The sequence below is a fragment of the Emydura macquarii genome, unplaced genomic scaffold (genome assembly GCF_026122565.2).
Source record: "Emydura macquarii macquarii isolate MOO-44397 ecotype Brisbane River unplaced genomic scaffold, CSIRO-AGI_Emac_v2 contig_2834, whole genome shotgun sequence".
NCBI classification, from domain to species: Eukaryota; Metazoa; Chordata; order Testudines; family Chelidae; genus Emydura; species Emydura macquarii.
This window is the reverse complement of record NW_027132971.1, coordinates 3,488,709-3,516,482: the sequence shown is the minus strand read 5'-3', so window position 1 is coordinate 3,516,482 and position 27,774 is coordinate 3,488,709. Positions and strand designations below refer to the sequence as shown.

At 43.1% G+C, this 27,774-nt stretch overlaps 3 protein-coding genes across 3 annotated transcripts in view; 2 read left to right on the top strand and 1 right to left on the bottom strand.

Annotated features, from left to right (window-relative positions):
* The window catches only part of MAML3 (mastermind like transcriptional coactivator 3), a 289,017-nt gene extending 282,511 nt beyond the window's left edge, over positions 1-6,506 (top strand). Inside the window, exon 5 of the mRNA XM_067567993.1 lies at positions 1,924-6,506. Coding sequence (XP_067424094.1) covers positions 1,924-2,909 — 986 coding nt within the window. The 3' untranslated portion in view covers positions 2,910-6,506. The remainder of the gene's footprint in view (positions 1-1,923) is intronic.
* Positions 6,507-8,726: 2,220 nt separating this feature from the next.
* On the bottom strand, positions 8,727-26,028 carry MGST2 (microsomal glutathione S-transferase 2). The gene is made up of 5 exons (XM_067568015.1): positions 25,930-26,028; positions 20,173-20,272; positions 18,315-18,385; positions 13,607-13,688; positions 8,727-9,859 (listed from the first exon to the last, which is right to left on the bottom strand). Exons 1-5 carry the CDS (start codon positions 25,985-25,987, stop codon positions 9,727-9,729), a joined length of 444 nt encoding a protein of 147 aa, XP_067424116.1. The 5' UTR covers positions 25,988-26,028; the 3' UTR covers positions 8,727-9,726.
* Positions 10,375-27,774, top strand: part of SETD7 (SET domain containing 7, histone lysine methyltransferase) — a 77,236-nt gene continuing 59,836 nt past the window's right edge. Inside the window, exon 1 of the mRNA XM_067568012.1 lies at positions 10,375-10,806. The gene's annotated coding sequence lies outside the window, so the exon portion shown is untranslated. The remainder of the gene's footprint in view (positions 10,807-27,774) is intronic.

The following is a 27,774-nucleotide window of genomic DNA, read 5'->3' as shown; positions in this document are numbered from 1 at the left end:
ACCCTCCAAAACACTTCACTTATCTGTATTTTGCACCTCACTGCAGACCAAACCTCAGGTGCCAGGCAAAGGAGACTGGGCCATCCATTGAGCCATGTGTGCAACAATATATGACATGCTTTCTGTAGCACAGTTTTTCTATATACTCATGAAGAAGAGCTATGTTATATACCAGGACCAAGTGTTTTGTGTCCTACAGATTGACACCAGGGACTGATTTAGGGACACCATGTCTTGCTTTTGTTATTTAGTTGGTCTCTTACAGCAGATTTTTTTAATTTAAACTTAATAATGTTTGATGTGGGAATAATTGTCTGCATCATTCTATGATCCTGTTGGAGCTTCACCTGCAGAGTATTTTATTGTTTTAGTTCAGTATGGTATTGACCCGAAACCACAGTGAACCCCTGGCATAATCAGAATTCCTGTAATTGTTTTTAAATAAAGATAGTAAATACAGAGGCATATTGGCTTCCCAGAAATCGATAATCCCACATCAGGAAGACACAAGCGTGGTGCAGTTATCTGCCATGGTGTGGAATTTAACAAGGTTAGGATTTTCTGGCTTCCCATCATTGGTCCAAGGTGGAGTAAAATGTGCTTATACTATTGATTCACTAATACACTCTGCTCTACATGTCCAGAAAAAACAATTTTTCTTCTTTCCATAGACTAAATCAGTAGCAATGATATAGAAAATCCATTCATTTATGCCTCCTGAGCTATTAAAAAATTGATTGGCCTTCTGAGTCTGACATTTCCATTTTCCTGGCTCAGTACTGAAAGACAATGGAGATATTTAAAAGAGACTCTCAACTGGTTAATGGAAGTTCAGTTATTTACTTGGAAAATCAGTCAGACAAAGCAGATTTCTAACCATCACATGCACTACTACGGGCCTGATCCGGCTTCCATTGAAGTCCAATGGGAGTTTTGTCTCTTACTTCGATAGAAGCAGGATTGGGCCCCATATCTGAGGAGAAGAATATATGTGCAGGTGAATACAATGCTAGAAAAATTGAGATCTTTGTGTGTAATTTTAAACAAGGTCCCTGGTTCCAGTTTTTCCCAGTGAGGAGATGATTTAGTGTTCTATATTGGTGTGTAATTTACTATTTTTCTAGAGTCGAGGTAAAAATTTCAAAAGCACCCATATTATTTTTAAAATTGGACTTAGCCCCTAAGTGGCATAGGAGCCTTTTGAACATTTTGTCATTGGTCACAACCTAATAGAAGGACAACCTGGCCTCAGTACTGCTGTGGCTCTGCAGTGCACCCACTGCCTTGAAGCCTCGCAGTTTTACTAGTGGGGCTTGTATAGCACATTAGCAAGAAGGCTCTGATGATTTAGGCTGGATCATGCACAGCATCAGTTTACCTTGATGCTTTGAAGATGAACCAAAAGCCCATGGATCTCTGAGGGGACATCCCAAAAAATTGTCATAAATGAGAATTGCTTAGTGGGTAAATCATTGGCTTTTAACCTCTCCAGCCCTATTTTAGGTCTTAAGGGAAATTAGTCTAATAGCCTGTATTGATAGTATTCTCTACTGAACAGTCTTCCCCTTCACAGATTGAATACATAACATGATCAGCAGTTCCTGCTTAGTGTAGCACTGGAGCTGTACTGCCTCTCACCTTCAAGGGAAGGAGACTTGGCAGGTCAGCGTTGAGGCCACAGCCAGAACACTGTGGGGAAGCACGTTCTGTCTGAAACGTGAATACCAATAGGACTCGAGTTTTCCTCCCCAGGATGGGTAACCTTCCCCTCTCTCCTTTAACCCTCACATGAAACAATAAATTGTTCACCTAAAAAGCAAAGCAATCTGAAATCCTCCTATGATCTGAAAGGCTCCTACAAATTCTTTTGAATGCATAGATGTATTATTTAATACTTACATTTTTTCCCCCTCCTTGCTGTAGGTTCTCCCCAGGATATAGCAGCAGTGAGAAACCAAGCAGCGCTTCAGAGCATGAGGACCTCCCGAATGATGGCCCAGAATGCCAACATGATGGCAATGGGGCCGTCCCAGAACCCTGGCTCAATGTCAACAGCAGCTGGGCAGTCCGAGATGGGAATGACTCCTTACAGCAACACATCGACCAGTCAGCCAGGAATGTACAATATGAGCACAGGAATGAGCCAAATGTTGCAGCACCCAAACCAAAGTGGCATGAACATAGCACATAGTGCAGGCCAGGGACCAAGGCAGCCTGCATCTGGACAAGGGGTTGGAATTGTCAGCAGTTTTGGTCAAAGTATCCTGGTGAACTCTGTTCCCCAACAACATCAGCAGATGAAGGGACCCGTGGGTCAGGTCTTGCCCAGGCCACAAGCCCCTAGACTTCAAAACATGATGGGAACTGTCCCTCAAGGAGCACAGAACTGGCAGCAGAGAGGCTTACCAGGTATCCCTGGAAGGACTAGCAGTGAAATTGGGTCATTCAACAACGGCACGGCTTACCCAGTGCAGTCTGGGCAACCAAGACTGCCCAAGCAACATTTTCCACAGGGAATTAACCAGTCAGTTGTGGACACAAGTGGAACGGTCAGAGCCCTAAACCCAGCAATGGGAAGACAGATGCTGCAACAACTCCCTGCACAACAAGGAACCAGCCAAGCAAGGGCAATGGTTATGCCTGCAATAAGTCAGGGGGTTCCAACGATGCCTGGTTTCAGTCAGCCCCCTACACAGCAGCTGCCAGGTGGTAATTTTGCTCAGAGCAGCCAAGGTCAGACCTATGAAAGGAATCCCACTCAGGACATGTCTTACAATTACAGTAGCGAAGGAGCTGGAGGTTCCTTTTCAAGTATAGCAGAAGGTGCGGACCTTGTGGACTCTATCATTAAAGGTGGACCAGGTGATGAGTGGATGCAAGAACTTGATGAGTTATTTGGAAACCCATAGTGAATGGGCATGTATAGTTTAAAACGCTGATTAAGTTAAAAAAGAAAGCAGGATGTCCCCCCATCCTTGTGTTTTGCTTTTTTAATCTGTGCAAACAGAGCTGATTTGCAGCCGACTGTGGAAGAGTCAGGTGGTAGCTAAAACATCGACGCCTCGATCTCACAAAACTTCCACACAGCAATCTCCACTGCACAGCAGTACCTGCTCTGTCTGTCTGTGAGAGAGAAAGAGAGAGGGGGGCTGGAAAAAGCAGCTGCTCTCTGTCCATGGGAAGAGCTGGCGCACTCTGTGCGGTGAGGCACTGTTGCATAGCGATGTGGTGTTCCCAGTCTCTCCCACCCCATTTTACTGTAACCACTGCAGCTTTCAGGGCGTGTGAAGAGCTAGATCCTCAGGCCGGGAACAAAACCTAAGAAAGTAGCCAGGTGATTGCGCGGCCCATGTGCGCAGGTCAGAAATGTGCTGAACCCTCGGTGTAAGCAGATGCCAGACTTCAAAGTGTACTGCTCTCTTTGATTTGATAAAGAGCAAGGCCAATGGAGCCTACTCTAGGCTATTGCACGAGAATGTCCAGCATACATGTGATTAGCCTAAACAGTCTTAGAGGGGTCACCATTTTCACTGTAGAGTGATAAAAAAATTAAAATAAAAGCTTAGCAGAACATAAATCTGGCAATACAAAGAGAAGGATAGTTTGAGTACAGGACTGTGGTGTATATTAATGGGCATACCCACTGCTTAGGTGGGTGGGTTAACGTAATGAGCTATTAACTCTCCTTTAGGCTCAGCACTGTGATTCTGTATCTAGACGCTTCAGCACATCTGTGCTGCTGGCAGTGTACTGTAGGCTAGCAGGTAATCGCGGCGTTAAAGGACTAAGGAGTGTGAATGGATCACAGTAGAGTTCTGTGTAGATCCAATTCAAGTCTCCTTCTCTGCCTCCTCCCCCAATATACTCATGATTCACATTATTTTCCCTTAACAATGGGGGGAAATATACACTGTAACACAAGGCCATTGCAGTTCCCTTTTCTTCAGCTGAGCAGCAGCCCCCACAAACAGGGACAAAGAAGAAAGGAAGCAGATATCAGAACATTAAAATGCACAGCTGGAGTGTGAAACTCTGAATGAGTTTCCCTTCTTCTCCTGCATGCACAAGATGAGTGGATATTATTTGGGGCTGGCATGCCGATGCAGTTGATTAATGCTACATGCAGCCTGCTTTTCGGTCTTAAACAGATGTTCAGTCTGAACTTTCTGGTGCACTGGGATAAATCTGCTGGCGTATCCAAAAAGCAGGACTCAAGAAAGGACTGGTGTAAAGATCATCCACAGCGGGGGCAATGACTGTGTATTGATTAGCACAAACACAGGGTCTACCCAAACAAGCTTGTTAGGCAGTAGCAGTAACATACCTCTTGGCAGGTTAAAAGCAGATCCGTGCTGACCTTGTAACAAAACTGTGGTATATCTTTCGAAATGGTGCTTTTAAAATAATAAACCCAACCCTTCAGAATGTCTGAAATCAATCTCTGTGAGCCAAAACATTTGCTGACGTGAAAATTGCTTAAATGATCCAAACCTACCAATCGACTTGTCTTCAGTTGTTTGGTTTAGGCCCCATAGTGTGAAGTGCTGACCCACTGAAATCTATGGGAGCTGAGGATGGGCACTCAGTACCTCAGCGGTTCAAGCCCTGTGTTTCTGTATGGAGCACATGTGTGAGCAGGAGCAATGGATGGGAGTAAAATGGACCCTTTACCCCCTCAGGGGAGGTCAGCTCTGCAGCTGGGTGATGTGATTCCGAGCCGGGTAGACAGACCTGAGCTAGTGTGCTAAAAATAGCAGCGTGGCTGTTGTGGTACTGGCAGTGGCTCAAGCTAGCCCCCCTGGGTCTGAGCTTGGGTGGCTAGCCTGAGCCATCACCGCAGCCACACTGCTATTTTTAGCGCTCTAACACGAGCTGAGCCAACGTGAGTCTGTGTACCTGTGCTGGGAATCACACCTCCCAGAATGTAGACAGAGCATCAGATAACTCAGTGCCCTGCTGCTTGTTCACTTTTGTGTGGTAACCCTTTGCTGGGCTTATCTAGACTAGAACAAAGATGTAACAGGGCAAGCTCTATTTTAACATGGGTTAGCTGGTTACAGTGAACTCCCAAACAACCTGTGTTTAAGTACAGCTTGGCCTGTCTACACCAGAGTTTTAAAGTGCATTTGTTAAAATGTTTTACCCAGCACATTTTAATAACACACCTTACGGGTCTGATCAGTATCCGTGGAAGTCCATGGGAATCAGTCTTTCCACTGACTTCACTGGAAGGCTAGATGGGCACTGATACTGTAAAAGTGAGCACCAGCTGAAGATTTCAACCACCACCCTTTTATAGCTAGGTGGATCTTTGTCATACTAGCATAAAGGGGGTAGATAAAGGGGTAGAACTGGCGCCCGTAGGGAAAATGGTGGTATGTGTAAATGTTATGGGTTTGGGTGGGGCACATCCTTGTCCTGCACTGTGTAAAACAGCTGCACCCTGTTAACCAAGGGTCACTTACAGCAGTGAGGACACCAAGCCTGGTGGGCATGGAGTGGCTGTTCTGCATCTCCTAGGAAGCGTCAGTTTCCTGGCCTCGGTAACACGGGGTTCCCAGTCAACTATGGGTACATCTACACAGCAAAAAACAACAACCCTGCAGTGCTGAGTCTCAGAGCACGGGTCAACTGACTTGAGCTCACTGGACTCAAGCTGCAGGGCTGAAAATAGCCTTGTACATGTTTGGGCTCAGGCTGGAGTCTGGGCTTCAGGACCGCCCCTCACTGGGTTTCAGAGTCCAGGCTCCAGCCCAAGCCTGAACATCTACACTTCTGTGTTTAGCCCCATGGTGAGAGTCTAGTGAGCCTGACGCAATTGATCCAGGCTCTGAGATTTGCTGCCACAAGTCTAGTTTTGCTTCATAGGTGTATCTTCAGAGCGGCTAACTGGGAAATTCGATTTAGAAACACACAAACTAAAAGGTGATGTGATGGGAAATTCACTTTTATCAGAAAGGTACAGGAATTAATTAGTGTATGGTGACAGGAAGTTTGCTGATGAGGACTGAGTCGCTGTTGTCTTTGTAAAGCTTCCTCCAAATACTCCATACTGGGACCAAGTACTAGAGAGGTAGATTTTAATAGGTCTGGTTTTTTTTTTACTATGGTGCTGATGTATATGTAATGTTTTAAAAAAAAAGTTATTTGTAAATAGGTTTTTACAATTCTGCAGATATCACTGGGTCTACTATCTGTAAAATATATACATATAAATATATATATACTGTTTGTTTAAAATAGAGTATTTTTATTTCATTCCTTAACTCATCCTCACTGCAGTGGTATTGCACTTCAGATGACATCTAATTACTAATTTGTACTGTATCCCTGACAGCAACTTGCTCCATTTTATTCAGATTTTTCTAGTGTTCTGTTTTTACTTTGTACATTAAGCTTTGCTTATTTCCTTTTGAGACCTGTACAGAGCTCTGAAAATGTAGAAATGACCTGATGTTAACATACCACTTTTAAAGAAAAAACAAAAAAACAAATAAAAGATTGTTATCTGAATCAAAGAAAAGACTAATTTATAGGACTCTCACTCAAGGCATCTCACGTTCATCCTACGATAGATATCCAGATATTATCACTATTATTTTAGGGGTTTCAAAAGAAGAAGAGGGATCTAGTTTAAAATGGGCATGAGGGTTATTTTATTTGGTTGACTAACTATAAAGTAAAAGTCAGTAAGAAGAAAGAGGCAAAGTCTGTTGGGGTTTATTGATTACGGGAGTGAACCATTCACTTTGTGATATGCTGTCAAGATCTCCAGTAGTAACAGCTATAGTTAACACTGCAAAAATATATTCCTTATAAGTCATTTTCACACGTCCCAGAATAATCATTTTTACATCTTAATCTTTTCCAGGTTTGGGCAGTGCTTGAAGGTTTATTTTAATTTTATTTTAATTAAAAGTTTGAGCAAAATTGCTTCAGTCCTGTTTGAGTTACAGGGGAGTAAAAAAGATGTATAGTGTTCCTTCCACTGTAAAAGAATAAAAGAAAATAAAAAATCTAATTTCATTCTTTGAACAGGGTTACAGAAAGATCAGCTGAGGTTCAAAACTTGGTATTTGGCATGCACTTGGCACTTACTGTGAAATATAGTGCTTTTGCCTCATTTGAGTGGGAGAAACTGAAATTTTTTTAAAAGATCAGCTTCATTGGAGTTGTGGGTGCTCGGTATCTCCTGGGATCAGGCCCCCATTTTGTGTTAAGTGTATGTAAGCTTGTATTATAATAGTAGCAATTTAATTTGCCCCGTTTTCCTCAGCAATAATCCAATTCCTTCCCTGTGAGTGACTGGTCAGCCTTTGGGCCTGTACTGGAGTTTATCCAGTCGAGAATCTGATTACTACCCTGTAAAACAGAGAAGAAATAATATGAAAGGCAGCATGTGCTACTGCTAGGCTCAGAAGTCTGCTGAATTCTAGTCCTGGCACTGCCACTGAGTTATGTAGCCTTGAGAGAGTCTCCAGGCCCATCAGTCACTCCACTGAACCAATGGAATTACATTCCCCATATGTGAAATGAAGATGGTAATACGTACCTACTTCAGGGGGATGTTAATATTTGTCTAGTGCTTGGCAAATTGGGTAAGTAGATCAGTAAATTATCCACAGGCAACGTGCTTGCCTCATTCTAATTTTAGGTAGCCCATCTCAGCTCTGTAGTAAGCAGGTGTGTAACTCTCATAATTTTGGTCCCATGTCTTTCCTTTAGCACTGTTGCTCTGTGCTGTTAAACAGCTGCTGTATTTCATCCCAGAGGTGGCAGCATTTCATTGGTGTATACATATAGTTGGTGTATCACTTTGCTCTGTTTGTACAGTGGTTTGGGTCTTTGGGATGACAGGTTCTCTATAAACATATCAATGCAATTCAAGGCTAAGATTTAGCATGCCTGAACACTGCTTGAGGATGTTCTTGTGGATCCTCTAACAAGTACTTCATTACTATGATTTAATTTGGTTCCCAACCATCATCATCCTCACATTTCCTGGAGGCATCACCTCTGATTGTGACTGTCAAGAGGCATCATTGCTGGGAGGACAGATTTTTCTGTCTTTTTTTCTTACCTCTTAGTGGGCCAAATCCAAAGCCCACTGAAGTCAATGGGAAGACTCTCACTAACTTAAGTGGGTGTGGGATCAGGCCCTGTAGCTCCCGTTTTCTCCCTGGAGCTGTGCTGTTTGGAATCTCTCTCTGGCCACAGCAGCTTCAAGGCAAGTCTGCTTTAAAAGCGCAAAAGCCAGACTATTCATCATCATAGTTTCTTCTGCAACCATAACGGTCCCTACCCTTTGCACATGCAGGATGCTGAATTTTAAATCTTTGGCTACACATATTTAGCAACCTCATTACTAGCATTCAGTCCCCACAAATGCTAGAATATGGAATGCGAGCTAGTTACAAGGGCTGTGGACTTCCTCAGCCTCAACCTGATTGTTGACCTTCATGTGGAAGGTTATTACTGGTCTGACACAGCGTCTGTTAAAGTCAGTGGTCTTTGGATTAGCCCCTCTACACCACTGATAACCCTGAATGACCAGACCTATAAGTGCAGATAGTATTTATGGCCAAACCCCATGTGTGCCAGAAGGACTCTATGCCTATGGGCTCCTATTTATCTGAACATATTTGGTGTCACCCAAACTGAACAATCAGGATTCTGCTGTAACTTTATTTAGACATTTAACAACTTTGTCTTTTTTCTTTCTTCAGTGCTGTTTAAATTCACCCGCAACACCATGCTCTGAAAGCCAGCTAGGCAGTGATTTTTCTCTCCTCCCCGCCCCTTTTATTGAAAGCTATTTTCACAGTCAGTTTGTTTTCGTTATTATTTTATGACTCTCCGTGAGCTTTGGCTGTGCTGGAGCATTTGTCTAGTCTCTCCCATACACCAACCATCTGTGCTTTACTGAGAGACAATGAAATACATTCAATTGCTGGACTAGCATCTGTGCCTACCTGTGTCTGGTTTAGGTCCTGATCCTGCAACTGATTGCAGGTTGGCAGACCCCAGTGCCCTCATGAAGTCCCATTGACTTCAGGAGGGCCCTGTGCAAAAACATGGGTCTGCCCAAAGAGAGGCCCCAAATCAGGAAAGCATCCGGATTCAGAAAAGGTGCTTAGTGGGACTTAAGCACATGCGTAAGTCTTACTGACTTTAAGCATGTACTTAACTTTAAGTATGTGTTTAAGTCTCTGTGTATTCAGGATAGCACTTTAAACACATACTTAAATGCTCTCCTGCATCAGGGCTGGTGTCACTTGTAGGACTGGTGCAGGGACCTCGTGCTTCTCTGTGTGCCGACCAAGCACAATGCAGAGCAGGACAAATCCAGCAGCATGGGCAGAGCTGAAGGACACTGGGTCAGATAGCTGTCACTTGCAACAACTGTTTCAAATAAGCCACTCAATGGATGAACATTTTCTTAGTTCAGTGTAATTTTTGCTGTTATACAATATTGTACACATGAGACCAGTTCATTAAACATGCAACTCAAAAACTGGAGACACATTCCCTATATTCTTTGTGCCTGCCTTTCTGTAGCACGGGAAAGAAAAAGTGTAAACAAAATGTCAGAAAAGACATGCCCTTTACCTTGCAATGGACTATTAATAAAGAAATCTGGATGCTTTCATTCCACATGATGCAGCTCATCTGCCTTTTAGCAGCCAGGGAAAGCATCTGCTTTATTTATTTATACATAAATAATCATCAGCGCAATTTGTGTAATTTCTTTATGATGCTAAAGTCCAAATATTCATCCAGAAAGCTATTGGTAATTCCAGCTGCACCCAGGGCCATCAGTGAGAGCAGAACCATCAAACTCCAATAAAAACCTGTCACCCTAGAGGAGGAAAATTGAAAGAAACATGGTTACAAGATATACATGGCTGTGTTTGGTCTGAAACTTTTCAGTCTACACCAGCTGGTCAGAACTGTGCAGGATCAAAATGAGCCACTGATGAAACTGGTTTGAAAAATAAATGACTTTTTCATCAGAAAGTGATTTTTTTGCAGGGCCTCTCTCTGAAAATGGCAATGTCCCGTCTCCCCCCCTCCCTCCCCCCCAGGTAGTTGTGTGAAAATTTGCAATTTGTTCCAGGCTGGGATTGATCAGAGCATGAACAATTAGTCACTGGTGTGGGAATGGCAAAATGTCATTGTGATGGGGTGGACTCCCCCACACTAGCCCTGCCAGAGCTAAATTAGGCCAGGAGGGTCCAATCTGCTAATTAGACTGCATGCAGGGGAGATTTAGGCTGGAGGCAGCTAATTAAGGACAGGCTCACCTGGGCAGGAACAGGCAGGGCCTGTATAAAGCCAGGCAGCTGGGTGAGGGAGGGTTGTTGCTGTGGTGGTAAAAGCCTGCAGGCCAGTAAGTTATAGTCAAGGCCTGAGCAGTGGGTGTTAGAAATTGCCAAGCCCAGGAAGGGGGGAAGCTAGCTAGGTAGGAAAAAGCCCAGGGCAATAGCAGCAAGTGGTTGGGCTGTACAAGGACTGTGGGTGGCTGCTTGTTCTAGAGTTCCTGGGCTGGAACCCAATCTAGAGGGTGGCTCTCGGAAGCGGTAAGAGTGTGGTGGTGCCAGCCAGACAGTGGGTCTGGAAAGACTGACTTCCTTGGAAGAAGAGGATTTTAGTGACCTGACCAGAGGACCAAGCCATAAAGAAGAAGCTGCAGACCCAGGAGTGAGTGGGGCAGCAGAGTGAAACAAGATGGGAGAAAACATCAGAGGGAGTGTGCAAGCCAGCAGAGCTAATCCCCAGGATGGCCAGCAGGAGGCGTTGCTCATGGTGAGTGGACCCTGTGACCGTCACCAGTTAACAAAAATTATTAATTCTCAGGAAAATGTGGAAAATCTTACCTGCAGACAAAGCTGGCAGGTGGGCACTGCTCTGCTGCAGATGTGGAGGTGGGCTGCCCACTTGTAAAGTCCTGGGTAAAAGGTGAACTGCCCAAAAGGTGTGGGCACCTATTATGTGCACAGTTTCCAGCCTTACAACATAGGTTTGTCTGTTCAGGTCACAATACTGTTCATCTACTAGCTCTGTGTGTTAACGTGGTGTCACTCAATTTGTGCGCAAAATTGTGAGGTTTTGCAGCTGCAATGGGAACATGTGGGAGGCTCAAAGCATCCTGTGTGGTAGGCAAGTAGGGGAATATTTTTCTTATCTCCAGTTATCTGCAGAGAGGCAGAGGGTGCTTGTGACGTACCCAGTCACAGAGACAGTCCCTGTCAGAGCTGGAATTAACTCTCGACTTCCTGGTTCACAGCCCTATGCACAATCCTCCTGACCACAGTGCTCTCCCAAGCCCTGGGCACGGTGTAAGATCAGCATTAGTTGAGCTTATCAGTACTCACTGAAGGAGGCATTGTTGAACATACCAAGAGAATATTCTTTCTCATGATATTTTGGTGCTTCTGGTTCCTGCCATGGGCAGAAAATGTAGAATTCATGTGAAAATGGGAAGAAAAAGTTAAGCTACAGGTTTTTCCACTCTTCAGAAAGAGTGAAATGTCCCAGCGCAGGCTGAGGCATGTTGGAAAAGCCAGCACTGGCTAGATGAGCTACAAGGCCACCGCAAGACAGTTGTTGGGAGATTGTTTTGGGAGTCAAGTAGCAGTGGTCAATGGAGTAGCAATAAGGAAGAAGGAGTTGGGCTGCTGGCAGTCTTAACTGTAAAAGTACAGTGTGTCCTTCAACTGCTGTGGGTGCTAATGGGTCCATAGCCTTTCAAGTCTACAGCAGGTGACCAGTTCAAATGCAGGTCAGATGGGGAATGGCCAAAATTCATCTGAGGGTAGCTCATTGTGAAGTGTGTAGGTGGTCTCAGTCCAATTTCTAGTGGACAGGTACCCTTGTTACAGCTGACACCATTGTTCTCGGTCATAGCTGAGCGCTCAGTAAGGAGGACAAACACCGGATTGTCTTCTCCGGGCTGAGGCCTATTGACAGGGCAGCATGGGCAGTCCTGCCTCTGTCTGGCCTGTACATTTTTGGGCCCTAGTCTACACTCCTGACTTCTACTGAGCAGTACTTCCATGGACAGCCCCACTGAATGGAAGGACTGATTGTCATGAGCAACGATTGCAGAAACAGGCCCTTTGGCCCAGATCCTCAAAGCTATTTAGATACCTAACTCCCATTAACTTCAATGGCAGCTAGGCACCGGGAAGATGTGGGCCTTTGTGAATAACGCCATCTTCCAGAGCGGGCAGGCTGGCCCCTGAGAGCAGCACTACACTCGGCTTAAATAACCCCCAAAAGTGTTTCACCAAGTAACAAAGAGCAAACCCAGTAAAACAATGGAACTAGGCACTAGCTTTGTTTCCTTGAGTTCCATTACCAAAGCAGACTCTATAATTGAAGATCAGAGAAGTGCAGAGGAGAAAACGTTTCTTAACAATGTTTTTTTATTTAGTGAATACAAAAAGCCATTTTAATTTCAAAATGTGGTAATCCCTCCTAGAGATCACAGCTAAAGGACAATCTTCTGGTTTTTCAGAGGGTTATCCTGAAAATTGCACATCTGACTGGGGACAGAGGGCTAATTTTAGGGAATCTTTCTCCTTCACAAGATCAGGAAGGAAACCTTGCAAAATGGGGCTGCTAACTGCCCTTCAAAATACCCAGGGCCAGAGGGATGGCAGGGAAGAGGCAGGAGGTTCACTTTACTCTGCTACAGGAGGATTGTTCCCTCCAAACGTGGTGTGAAGTGCTTTTTTCATTTTAATTGTAAATGTCTTGGGGGTGGGGAGGTTTTAGTCTTTTCCTTGTCTGATTTACTTAGATACTCAATTCAGTTTTAGAAGAACGAAGACTAAAAAAGCTCAAAGATGAGGATATCTGGGATAATATGGTACTTAGTTTCCTCTTTCATCTGTGTGTGCGCGCATGCCTGTGTGCAATCAATGGGAGCACCAGATTTTGAAATGGAGAGTGGCCGGTGGAAAGATCTTGCATGGATTCCAAAGCTATTACACATTTATGCATTTCAAGCCTTTAGAGTAGTTTAAACACTCTAAGCTTAACACTCATTAACTTGTGCTTATCGGAAGCCTCCTTATCTCATGTTTGGTGAAAGATTCTCTAGCTACAAGGCCAAATTTGCTTGCTGGTTCCTGTTTGTTTTGTGTGGTCTGCATAATAAATGTTAACACAGTGATCTTACTACTAGTGAACTGAGGAAATGCTAGCAAAGGTACAAGCCAGGCAGGTTCTGTGTAAGCTTTACCTCGGCAGTCTTCCTACGTGGTGCACTCCTGATCTGCAAAGCTCTAAGGTTCTATTTCTGGGGCTCTTCTGTGCACACATGCTAACTCTATTGAACTGTGTGGTGCAAAGGAGGCACCCACAAGGCATTACTGAGACTATTAAACCTAATGTCTCGAGACCTGTAGCACATTCACACGTTAACCTAGGCTTCTGCTGCACCTTCCCTGAGTGTTTTCATTTCAGTCCTCCTGCAGACACTTTACACATGTTGCATTCAATTATAGTCACTTTTCACTACCCGTTGTTGGCTGTAAGCCCAGCTTCAGACCACAACCTGGAGCGTTCAACCAAAGTGCAGACGGTGGGTCGTTCTTACCTTCCTTTTACAGATTCTGCATATCCATGGAAGTATTTGTGACGGGTGTACATGTACACCAGACCCAGAAGGGCAGCCAGTTCTGAAGAAAAAAGATATTAATGGGAGAAAAAGTTAGTGGAGAATTGCAAAATTAGGATTGGACTGTCATATTTTTATTTGTGGTCCCAGGGATTTCCTGGCATTTGACAGACATTTCAGTCCCTTTGTGTGAAGAGCCACTTTTTGTTTCTGAAACAGAAGACTCTCATCTACTTATTTTATTGTTAATAATACTTTGTATTTATTTCACATCTTTTGGCCAAGGATGTGAGAGAATGGTACACACTATAATGAATTAAGCTAATGTGATATCCCTCGGAGGTAGGTAAAATATCCCAATTTTCCAGCTGGAGGAAATTGAAGACCAGAAAAGACGTACCTTGCCAATGATCACATGGAAGTTAATATTAGACCTAGTTGTAGAATCAATCTCTTGATACTCCAGTTCTGGGCTTTTACCCACAAGCCATTCCAGTCCCTCCTTTGTTTAACTAGCTGATTATTAGTGTACCAGAAAGTTAACGGACTAGAAGCAGCAACCTTTTTTTCTTCTGCATTTCACAAGCCTACTGTATTTGGAGCGCTGCCGTTTGCTGCCTTTCCATCAGCCTCAGCCATGACCTAAAGAACTGCTCTTTCGATTTAGCTGTGAAGGTAAGAGGTAGATCAGTCCCTACACCATGGGACCCATTTAGAGAAATCACAATTCAAGGAGAAGCATCCAACGTTTTTGGCGTAAACCGAGCAAGGTGTGAATAGCTTATAGTAGTAACAAGCCAGGAAACACAGATGACGAGTCTAAATATTGTGCACTGTGGAGTCCTGGTTTCTTTATCTCTATGTACAAATACTGAACAGCAAGAGAGCTAGATTTCAAAGAGGCAAAAGGAGTAAAGTCTGATAGAAAGTATCGCTGTCCCCCACCTATGGGGTTGGTGCCAACTAGCTTCACAGCTCTTCAGTTAACTTCGAGCTATTGGGGCCTGATCTCTCTCACTGATGCAACTTCATGGATTGAAGCAGAATTATTCCTGATTTACCCTGGTATTGAGAGATTGGAATTGGCCTACTGTGATAGCAGTCACTGATGTTTGGGGAAGAGGGCACTGTGTGGCCCTATTCCTTCCCTTTTATGGAGCCTTTTATCAGTAAGATAGACCTAAATCAGCTTATGACCTGAAATCAGTAAAACCCCACTATTCACAAAAGTAATATCCCTATTGCTCTGCGATACCTTTACACCATCCTGGGTGAGCCAGCTCTAGCACGAGGAACTAAACAGGAAATTAAATACCTGCAGTATCTGTTTCTGCAGCTTTCTGATTTCTTGCTGGTCAGCCTTGCTAGAATCCATTATGCTGTCCTGTACTGGGCATGTCTGGGCAACAGGTAAGTCCCCTATGGTTTTAGTCTAAGTATTTGGGGGAGGGAGAATTTTTTTTTCTACAGTCCACACTGATGTCAGTGAAGAAGACCCTTCTTGAGCATGCTGACTTGGAAAAATAATTTAAAGGGGAAATTACTCTGGCCCCTTTCATCACACTCTTCCTCCCAAAAGGAAGATCTTTGAGTAGGTGGCTGTACCACTGGCTAGCAAACATTTCTGCCTTTTCGAAGGGCCTGATTCTGATTTCGCTTACACTGGTGCCATGCAATTCTCTATTGATTTAAATGGCATTACTCTGGATTTATATTTTTTAAATTTTATATTAAATTTCAGACTAATAGCTTATTTGCTCCCAAAAATCAGTTTTGGGTCAGCCGAAACTTGTGCAAATTTAGATTGAATTTAATAATTTCTGCAAAAAAGAAAAATTGAAAAAGTAAAAAGTGGTGTTTAGACATTATCTAAATTGATTTTTGTTTCAAAAGATATCTGGATGTACTTTTTTCCATAAGGGGAGGGTGGGTAAAAGAAACATGAAAACGAAACATATTAAAATGAAAGGTGGGGGGGAACCAATTTCAGGTTGGAACAAAACATTGTTTAACCCAAAATAATTCTCTCCCCCTCCCCCAACTGAGTTTTAGGTTAGGCCAATAAACTGAAAAATCAATTATTTGCTCAACTCTCATTCTGATCCCCTCCCCTCCCCCCACCCCTTTCCAGCACTGGTGCAGTTTCACCTGTGCTGACAATGCTGTTGTAAGTGCTAGTGTAGACAGGGTATTTTCAGCTCCCTGTTTCCAGCTGTGCTAAGTCCTGGGGTTAAAGTAAGAAGGGTGCAGCTCTCCCTCCTCTGCTAAAAGAGAAAGGGGGGCTCTTCCCCTTCTCTCCCTGGCTTGGTCTCCCACAGCTTTGCCCGTTTCCTCCTCAGTTGATACAGGCAGAGTTCCCGCTCTTGTTTCAATCTACTTTGACCACTGATTAAAATCTGAAGATCTGCAAAACCTAAGCAGATTTTCATGACACGATGCTGAAAATACCTGAGCATTTGTAGACCACGTCTACACTAGTTCTCCTGCTGTTGTACAACTGTTCCAGTGTAGATGTGGCCTTAGGGCCTGCTAGTGAGAGGTAGCAAACACACACAATCTCACTGAAGTCCAGGTCAAGCTCTCAGCAATCTGTGCCCTGTGAAACAGGGATGATACATTTTCTACCTCGGGGGGGCGCTTCCTGTTGCAGTGCTTTTGAGACCCTTTGATGCAAGGCACCATACCACCAAGTAGTATTGTAGCTATTATCATATTGTAAGACAATGTACTCTAATCTTGATGCACTCAATTTTGGACCTCTTTTGAGCAATAGTTACCAGATGACATGCGGTGGCTCTGTTCCCTCCCCAGAGATGAAGTGGGTATTGATAATCCCATTTCATTTGGGCTGTCACAATGGATTTTAAGCCTAAATTCTACGTAGTTCTGTGAGTCAGGAGTTCTTCAATCTGTTTTTTAAAATGATAAACGTTACAGGTAAGGTTGATAGCACTGCCTATTAAAGTTGCCCAACACTTCCCATTATAAAACTGAAAACAGCTGTAGAACTAACATTTTGGCTGAAATTTTCTGTTAGGTGTTAGTCTCAGGCAGACTTTGGGAAAATTTCAATCAAAATGTTTTTATTTCCAAGAATGAGGCTAGGAAAAGGTTTTGGTGGTTTTGCCCATGCTAAAAAAAATTCTTTTTAAAGAAAGTTCAGTTCTAGCACCTCCCAAACTTTCAAGCAATGACTTAAAATGTGGCAATGAGGGTGGCCTTAGTATCGAAGATGTGCCTTTTGCCGTCCTTTGGAAAAATCTGCCTGTATTTGGTCACATGATACGTCTTTGAAAAACTGCACTTCATATGCTCTGTAGAGATTTTTTTTTTTTTTTTTTAGATTTTTAGCAGCTAAATTCAATGAAGATGCTGTCCGCACTGGACACTCTCCAGCCTGGAGAGGCACATTAAATGATGAGGAGAAAAAACAATGCTGCATAGTTGATTGATACGGTGAGCACCATCCAGTCTATGCAGTGAATGAGGTGGGGGTTATGTTGAAAAATTAATGGTGATGCAACGAAAGACTACATCCTAATGCATAGGCACCAGGGGTTGCACAGGCAGCCTTAATTCTGGCATTTCTTAACTTTGAGTACTTGACTTTGCAACCTTAATGTTTTAATATATTTGTGTGATTATACAAGTGTTAAAATAACATTAAGGTTGCGAAGTCAAGTACTCAAAGTTAAGAAATGCCAGAATTAAGACTGCCTGTGCAAACCCTGGTACATATGTACTTCATATAAAAATTGTGGCCTGCCTTTGTCCAGTAGACATCCAAGGGTAGGAACCAGGCCCATCTAGTTTTCATTCATATCACTATTTCTTTACTGTATATATTTTCAGAATATTCACCCTTGCTGCAGTTACCTTATTCCACTGATCACATTGTATTTGTGGGAGAACAATTGGGGGATGTCGCAGAATCACAATATCCCTGCATTTCTTATTGCAAGAATCGGTCTATGTATCCATGTGATGGGGGTATTCATCCCAAACTTGCCCTGAAAAGGTTACGGTAGACTGAGAAAGGGGCTAAATGATCCCCTGATTGAATGAGGAAGCCCAGCTGAGGAGGAACAAGCTGGACTGGGACTACAAAGCCAGGCAATTCCCAGCAGAAGGGGGCTGTTGGGAAAGTCTGTAGTTCTTCCCTGGGAGAAGGGAGGTGCAGTTAGGTTGGTGAACCGAGCTGTGGGTGGGTGTCTCTGTATGTGTGCTCTCTGGAGAAGCATAATAAAAACCACTGTTAATGATAAATGTACAGCACAGGTTTTTGTACAGATTAACAAGTTAACCTTCTGAACACTCCTTTGAAATAATTAGTGGCATTAGGTATTGGATGGGAGAGTACTTAGGCTAAATTCTGCCCTTGGATACATATTTTGGGTTCCTCGGGGGAAGCCCTAATGTATCAGTCTGACCTAAAGTCTAATGAAGTCAGTGGAAATACATCAAGGTGCAGTTTAAAAAGTATAAAAGTTGGTAGGACAGAAGTAAAATACCATGATCATTCAAGAGCCTCTATTTACTCTTCTGCATAACACAGGAATGAGGGGCAGTCAGTGACATAAAGAGGTAACACATTTAAAGCCAATAAAAGGACCTCTAATGAACCTCAGGATACAGATGAAACTAGATTATCTGATATAATATCAGGCCACAATAACAATTGTTTTACCTTGATTGAAAAAACAGCCTGCAATCCAGAGGGCAACCAGGAAGATTGAATAAAACTCCACACAGTTTTGGCTGTGGAATAAAGTAATAAGGTTATCTGAGAAAGAAAGGAACTATGGGTGGGACAGTCAAAAGCTCTCAGCTTTGCTTGAATACAGTTTCTAGTGAAGTCAGCATCTTTGGCTTTTATGGGAGCAGACACAGGCCAACGATGAGCACTTTTGAAAAGACAAAAGGTGAGATTTTTCTAATATATACAATTCTGTTCCTATCATTGTGACTGACATAGGCCCTGGGTCTGATTATCCATATGACGAAGCATGGCAAGCACATGGTAGAACTTCTAATGATTACAACAATAGCAATGGCTTAAAAACACTTCTTATAGCTGTAGCTGACTTTTAATATCACATTGGTGTTCTTTGGGTTCTTTTTCCTTTGCTCTCATTCAAAATTTTAGTGTGTTTGGTTTTTTTTTTACTTAAGGCAACTTTCTATAGCTAGAGATTATTATCCAGTAATGCTACAGTTACATTAGGTAGGATCATTTAAAATTCTTCTTACATTGCATATAAAATCTCATGCTTCAGGGCATAAATAGATCTCTAAATGAAGTGGTCTAAGGAAACATTTCCTCCTTGGGCAGGTTATTCCACAACTGTCCACTGATCCACTATGGGTCATCTTGCACCACCTTCTCCTGACACATCTGGTATTGGTCACTCTCAGAAAAGATACTTGACTAGATGAACCACTGGATAGATCCAGTATGACAGTTTCTTATGTCCCTATGCTAAAGCAACCAAACCTAAATAAAGGCTGGAAGCTAAATGATGTGATGTTTGAAGCTTTCAGTAAACTATTGTGAGTGAATTAAGTGGGTTGCACTGTATATATCTAATGATTGCTAAATGTTTTGGCCTATATCTACTTCATTTGAGTGTGATGTGGGTGTGTAGTTTGGTGTTTGTAACAAACCATTTTTAGCTAAAGGGATACAAAAATAGGTGACTCACCAGCATAAGTTTCTGAAATGCTCATTATTCAATTTTAACTCAAATTAATTAGCCAATTTACATGTATAGCCTTAAAAATTCAATCTAGTCACAACAGATGTGCTATAAATTTCAGGAATATGTTATAATAATTAAAAACAAAAAGGCTGAACACTTGCTTTAAATAAAAAAAATTAAAAAAAACAAAAAAACTGCAAAGCAATCTTAACTATAAAGCTGTGACCAGCACCTTCATATCAAACAGCTCTGATCTGTTACTCCATTTCTCTACGTATGCTGAGTAGCCACAGTCTATTGTCTATATGAGCTTTCTGTGATCCCCTTTTCTTCTGGACTGAAATTGCTTTTGCACACTTGTGGAAAATTAAAGAAATCCTTGAGTGTTTGATCACAAAGATACCTCACTCAAACACAATGTTTGTTAGGAATATTATTAGGAATGTTGAACTAGAAAGAAAAAGTACATGGAACCTCTCTGTATAGTTCAGAGACATACTGACTGAATTTCCTCTCAATGGCCCAATGAACATGCAATGTTCAATGTAATTACTCTTACCGGTAGACCCAATCACTCACAAGTGGTAGAGAAGCCTTGAGTCATGCAAGGTCTCAGGTTAGTGCAAAGTCCTAGCAAATGCCGTTCTGTGGAGATGCCCAAAATTGTTAGACATCTCGTGTGTGTGTGTGGTCACTGAGTTAAGCTGCGTCCTCACAGCAGAAGATCATAGATACCCTAAAGAGAACTCACTTCACACTTGAATGGCTAAATGAGACTTCTCTAGTGTCCAATTAAACGAATAAGAAGTTTCTCATTGCCACCCTTTTAATGACACTAGAACTTACTGTGCACGAAATACTCTGTCAAATTCTGGTGTTCCGGTGACAGCTGGGGGCATGATCTTATGCTGCTTTCTTGATTTTCCTACCAGCCAGGTAAAATGACCTGCAAGTAAAAGGATTAAAAAGCTTTTATTGTCTTTTCAGAAAAGCAGCAGGCCCTGTAAATCATCTACCACTGTCAGTTTTTCAAATGGAAATCCTAATTCCTCAGGTTTTGCCTTTAAATGTGAATGAAAAGGACCAACAGCTCTTGTGGCTACACTAGCTTCTCCTGTAAAAGTTCACAAGCTAGCTTCACAGGTGACCTAAACCTTATTACAAAAACCCTCTTCAGCAACCTTACAGTTATGTGCTGAATGCCCCCCAAAGCAAGAGAGTTGAGTAGCTAACGCTGTCTATGCACCTGTTCCTCCTTGGGCAAGTCCCAGTGCACTGGAGACTGGTTAGCTCCTGTGCCATGTGACATCCCTGCATACATTGTACTAGTGAATTCACCCCACCACACAAACCATCCCAGAGCATGGAGCCAGTACTAAGGTCCTGCAAGTGTCTTTCATGTGCTGTAATACAGTAGTTTTAATTTTTAATCATGTATGACCTCTGAGAAAACATGACATGTTTTGGAAGTGAGCTGGGTATTTAAATGTATTTGATACATTAGGCAAGGGTTAGACCAACCCCCATCCCCACCACTATGTCTGTCCAGCCATAGCTATTCATTTTGTATTGACAGTGATTGCTGTAATGTTGGGTATGATTGCACTGCAGCTGGAAACATGCTTCCTGGGGTGGGAATACAGACATAGGCTAGCACTGGTCCAGCTAGCATGCTAAAAATAGCAGCCTAGCTAGGAGTAGCCTGGACTGAGTTACCTGAGTACAAACCTGCCCATGCCCCCAGTTATATACTCGGGCAGCCTGCCACCTATGTGACACCCCTCTTCCCCTGGCGTTAACTTATTTTAGAACACTAGCTCAAGCAGAAAAAGCACATGTCTATCTGCCCACACTAAAGTGCACACCCTGGTGCCAGCTAGCCACACCCTTTGAGGGGCCCTCTAGCTAGCACACTGAGCTAGGACTCAGGAGATCTGGGATCTAGAGGTTGACTAGGCAAGCCATGTCTTGTGCCTCCGTTTCCTCATCTATAAAATGAAGTTCTACTTGTCTCCTTTGTAAAGTACTTGAGATCTACTGTGAAAGTGCTATGTGATCTAAAGACATCTGTATTATTATTACAAATAGGCTGAATACTTCCTGTTAGTGCAAAAGTCTATGGAGCTGTGTGTTCTATTTTCACTATCACCTTCAGAGCAGAAACATGAATCCTATTTAAAAATGGTCAGATTGACAGAGGGCAAGGTCCTACTTGATACAAAATTAAAAAGGCAGAAAAGTAAAATCAGACTGGTGGCCATGTGATAGGGACAACATAGTGTTCTGCAAAAGGTTCAGGAGTGACCTGATACTCTTGTTGCCTTGAAGATTATTTGACCTTCAAGGAATAGAAAAATCCATCACAGACTTTGGTTAAATTATTCTGATGGTTAATTACCCTCACTGCTGGTTTTTTTTGTTTGTTTTTTTAAAGGAACACCTTGTTCCCAGATGGAAGTTGAAGCTGGACAAATTCAAACATTGGATTTTGTCCTACCTCTGGCTGCTAGGTGAGAGAGCACTCTGCCATCAGATCTTCTGAGTGTAGGTGCTTATAGACATGATCAAGTCACCCCTTAATTTTCTGGATAAACTAACTAGATGGAGTTTCCTAAGTGTCTCACTGTAAGGCAGGATTACCAGACCTTGTGCAGGTTCCCCCACTAGACAGGCCTCTCCACCTCCCTTAATGCTCCCCCCCCCCCTTACATTGTAGCTGATGACAGAGCTATGATTCGCTGTCCCAGAATGCTTTTAGAGGGAAAGGGTGGCATTTAGAGAAGGCCAAGAAGCGCATGTGAGAGGTAACTGCACTTAAGGGGACAAGAGGGACATTTTTTAAAAATATTTCAGGGGGAAAAGATTTCATAAGGTCTCTCTGAGCTTCCCCCTCACCAGCCACTCAAAATGCTCCCATCCTCCTCCTGCCACTAAGCTGCCAAGTCTCACTTGGTTCACCAGCTGCAAGGCCGATTTGACAAACCACCTGTTTCACTGGGCTGCCATTTGCAGCCAGCAAACCACAATTGGTTGGTTCCCTGGCTATATTTTGAGCCACGGGGGCATTACCAGGAGGACAAGATTCTTGAGTGAGGAAATAAAGGAAGTTAACTGGCTGAAGCAGCCTATCCTATTTGAATTAGTTTTAGAGCAGTGGTTCTCCAGCTGTGGCACATGGGCCACTTCCAGCCCAATCAGCACACAGCTGCAGCCCATGTGACATGCTCAGGGCCATACAGTATAGATATTGTGTCTAGAGCAACCCTATGAGGGATGCAGGCCTAAACCTCAACCTATTAAGGGGGGCTAGTGTGGAATTTTCTGCCTCAACTGGTGCAGTACAACCAGCTGGAATGGAAACAATTCAGTGCTCCAGTATAGACAAGGCTTTAGCTGTAATAATACCGTGTACACTTGCTGCTATTTGGTTTCCATCCTCCAATAGTTGTTTGGATTAAGAGGCTTCAGTGAAGTTACACTGGGATGACTCACCATGAGCCAAAATACAGAAACTTGAGATCATCCTGCACTGACAGTGGGCCTATTCCTGCAGTCCCTTAATCAGGAAAGTTTCCACCAAAATCAGTGGGATGTTTGCTTAACTCAGGATTGTGAGATTGGGTTTTATATGCCCATTGAAAAAAGCAAGTAACTTTTTATCTAACTGACTACAATTTTGGTAACTTGATACCTTTTGCAGATGCAAAAAGTTGCTTTTTCCTTTGAAAACCATTTGTAGTGACTTCCCCCCCCCCCCCCCAAACTGTAGAAAATTTACATCACTTCTCTGATCTTAAAAGAAAAGATTGGGCTAGATGCTTTGAATTACACAATAGGTGACATGATGCATTAACCAAGGATTTGAGGAGGATGGGTGGCAGAACAAGTTCTCACATCATTCTTTTTTCAGCAAACAGTTTTCGCCTTAACTGCTTTCATTTCTATTTGCTTGCAAAGAATTATGTACACCCTAGTTTAGCCTCTTTGGATTAAAATCCAGCATGAGTTCAAGCAACTCTAACCACTAGATTCTGGTACAAGTTGAGCAAGCTTATTTCCTTTCTCACCCAGTTTCCCCTCTGCTATAAACAGGTTGTTTAACTCTGCATATCTGAGGCAGCTAAGAAGTGTGCTTGATTTGGTTTTTAGTGTTCTGACTTCAGCTGGCAGTCATATGTACCAAGATGGTCTCCTTACTATCAAAATACAGCACGAAGCTCATTTTCAAGGGACCAGTCCCCTCAACTGTGTTATGCATGGTACAAACTGATGCACAATGCCAAATCAGACATTTCTATCACCTTTAAACTAGTCTTGATTTGAAAAACATACTTTGCATCAAATTAGATGCCTCATCATAGCACCTGAGTGGATGCAGGTAAAAGGATATTAGGCATCAAATAAGGCTGTCCCTTAGACATAGTGTCCCCGTCCTGTGTTTTAACCTCTCTACATGATCCTCTCCAAGCAGCCATGACCCAAATTTACTCCATGCTGGAGACCCACTAGCTTTTCTAATGCATCTGTAAAACCTCCCCTTCCCTCTCCTACAGAAAATCCTGCCAGGCTTCTGCCTGCTCCTTCCATCACTGACAAACCACTCCTTGCTTGGCTTAATCCATGGCCTGGTTTGGTTCCTTGAATACCCATGTTATTCTGGGAGGCTGAAAGCTTGTCTTACTGCTCATCAAATTGTTGGAAGGTGAAGCATGGTTTCCAGCACTGCTGCGGAGGGGTCTTATTGCCCAGTTGTTCATTTCCAGCACAGACCTATCAGGGTAAACAGGAGCGCAAACAGGCCACTGTGGGTGGATGTTTAACATCTAGGAGTCTTCTGCTGACAGCTGTCAGACAGTCCGATAATGGGCTGCTCCTACCACCTGAACTGGTTGTAACACATTACAGTGCTACTTCAACAAAAAGCGGAGGCTTGGGCAGGGCTGGATTTTTCTCTGTGGAACCTCACCATCCCTGGGCTGGCCTACATTATACACTTAAGTTGACATAAGGGCATCACTCAGGGCTGTGACAAATGTCATGCTCTGTGTGACATGGTTAAACTGACCTAAGCCCCTGTGTAGACACCACTGGATCAACAGGATTCTTCCTCCATCTAATAATTCCCCCCCTTAGTGGGTGATATACTACAGTGAGGGGAAAAACCCTTTCTGTTGCTGTAGTGTCTACAAGACAGAGCTACTGCAGCTTACCTAGTGTGCTGCTGTAGCATTTCTAGTGTAGACATAGCCCCTATGTTTTTAGAGCTTTCAGAATCTATTAATTTTTTTAGGCAGTGGCTCTTTGCCCTTCCTTGTTGCATTTCCTCTTCTTTTCACTTTGAACAGTGTAAAGCCCAGCAGCCCTTGCTGCTGGCTGAGCTTTCACAAAAGCTCATGGTACATATTGTCACAGTAGATAAACACTGGGCTAAAAGCCACGTAGGTTGTTCTGGAGAGCCACACAGATGACACACGCAACCCAAGAATGAGAGACAGCTGTCTGCTTACAAATACTGACAAAGCTGTAAACTTGAACCTCTGCTCCTTGTCTGATGGTTGTCCATATACCAGCTCTCATTGTTTTGGCATGACTCATGACAATTGTTTTCCTTAAAGCCCCAGCTCCTAGAGTCAAGTGGCTGTGTAGTGATTTCAGCCTTCATTCTTAGAGAAAGCTTCAATATGTGACCCCAGTGCACCATAAAGGCTCAAAGCAGAAAGCAGATAACACCAAATCTATTGTTTTTACATAATCTCATGATTTTTGGTGAGCCTGACTCATGATTTTAACCATTTGGGGTTGGCAATGCTGGTACCCTCACAAATTATCCCATTGCAGGTGTAGACACAACCATGTTATCTGAAGGAAAACAATTGCTAGTGTTGAGAATGCTGTCATATTATTAGGGTGATAGAGCTACTGTACCATACCACACAATTGTCACTCTTCTTTCTCCAGTTCGCCATCAACTATAGTTTGCAAAGTAGGGGAAAGCCACATACTGTATGTGACTCTAAAAGGCATATCCACAGTGGATAAAGTAAATCTATATATTTAGGACACCCTGAAGAGAGGATATTATGGAACGTTCACATGCTGTAATTGCCTGCTATGTAACTTAATAGGTTTTTTCCTCTCTCCTTTCTGATAGTCAATACCTTGCAATCTGCTTGGGGAAACCGTTTTTAAAAGCACTTTTGGTTCAACACTTCATGACTGTGATTTTTAGGAGTTTGCACTTTTGAGGATTCAAGCTATGCAAGTGTCTTTTTAAAAAAAACAAAGCCGGCACAGAACATAGCTGAAGGGTGAGTCTGCGTCTACTTATAAACTCTAGCAAGTTTAACAATCCCACAAATCTACACACAACATAAGGGAACAACTGTATATCCCTTTCCTAGTGCAAGGTAATCTGTCTCCCGGCATCAAATCCCCTTTAGATGACCGAGAAGGTAAATAATGCTTCAGTGGGGGGACAACGTTTATGAATTCCCAGAAGCTCAAGTGAAAAGAACTAGTTTTGTATAAAAGATCCTAGAATACTGGACAGATATCTAGGGAAACCTCCCTGCAACCCCGGCCCCCAAACCCCACAGGTCTTACTTTGCTGGCAGGCAGAAAGAAGGGATACTGCAGCAAGCAAAATTAAATCACCAGCCATGTTCCCAGCAGCTTCCGTGTGCAGGGCACCGTCAGCGTGGGAGAGCTGCAGGGCAAGAGGTTGGGGGTGGGGCGCAAAGACACGCCTTAGGAAGAAAACAGGGCAAGTTTAGTTTTCCCTTTTTAAACGAGCAGTGGCTGCCTAGCCAGATCTTGTTTCATTGACCTGAAACTTGTTTTCATACTTGAATAGTGAGGGCGGGAAAGGGCTCATAACAAGGACTACGTAACATTTAGGAGTGAGCTGAATTGTCTCAAGTAACCTAGAAGTGGAGCTGGGTGGAAAAAGGTGGAATTTTTTTTAGTGAAAATTCAAAAATTGTCTGCTAGCTTCTCTTAGAAATGTGTTTTTGCTGTCTCTGAACTTGATCAATCTCCCAAGGAAGTGGGGGAAGGGAGGGCATTGTAACAGCCCTGTGGTTCTATTCTTGCTGTTGCTGAACAGCTCCGCTTAATACAGAACAATTAGACCTGGTCTCCACCATTAGATTGACCTAGCTCATGGCTGTGAAAAATGTCATGCCCTATGCAAGGTAATTAGGTTGACCTAATTCTCACTGTAGGAGCAGTTTGGCTGAAGGAAGAATTTTCCTCAATCTAGCTACCCCCTCTTGGTGTGGGGATTAAATATTGATGGAAAAACTCTTTCCAAGGATGTAGGAAGTGTCTGCAGTACAGCAGCGTAGCTGTGCTGTTGTAGCTGCTGGAACGTACAACTTAAGGGATGTACAACTGCCTACGGGTGTCTGTAGGTGTAAACGCTATGGGAGAGGAGTTCTTGAAGGGTAAAAATAACAATGGAATTAAAAAAGGAAAGTTGAGGCAGAATATTGGGAGACATTCCAAATGATATGATCTGTAATTTAAGCAATTTATCATGGCTGTCCCATTGCTTGAAACTAGATGAAGAACTGGGAAAACATACATCAAAGCTGTCCTTCATTGGCAAGGAATGGACTAGATGAAATAATAGATCCTTCTCACTAATTTCTGTTTGCCCTAGCTGAAGATCATCTGTTTGACACAGCCTTCTCTCTAGGTGGGTTACAGCAGACTTCTGGTGTTCTTGGGGCAGGTCTAACGATGGGCTCAGAACTCATAGCTCATGAGGAGGATGAGGTGGGGATGTATCTGCTCAAATGGGGGAGGGGACTGTATGTGCAGCAGAGGTGGATGGAGAAGGGAAGTAGATATCTCACCTATAATGGTGAGGTCAGGCAGTTGAACTGGAGATGTGTTCTTGGGACATGTATGACCTGGCAACAACTGATCTAGATGCCTCCGCCAAGTGAGATCATCTGCAATCTGGACACTGTAGGAAACAGGTCCTGTTTGGTTGGTGACTGTAGCAGGGACCCATTTAGTTCCGAGCTAGGACCGACTGTCCAGGACTAAAGTCTTCTGCCCGGTGTGCACATTGATTATTTGGTTTTGCTGTTAACATTGCACAACTTGTCGTGCTTTGGATTTCAGCAGATCAAAGCAAGTGCGCAGCTGTCACCCCATCATTAGAAAGGCCAGGGATGCTTTGGTCATAGCATGAGGTGTGTTTCAGTAGGATAGTAAGAAGGTGTCCAGATGCTTTTGAATGGACGAATGTCCCCTTGCAGATCTTAAAGCTTGTTTCGTCATCTACACAAACCTTTCAGCTAATCCATTGGTAGATGGATGATACATCAGATCACTTCAGCACTGTGTCCCATTTGCTTTCATAAAATTTTCAAACTCCTGAGAGATGAACTGTGGTTCATTGTCGCTCACAAGTTGTTCTGGCAGACTGAAATGACT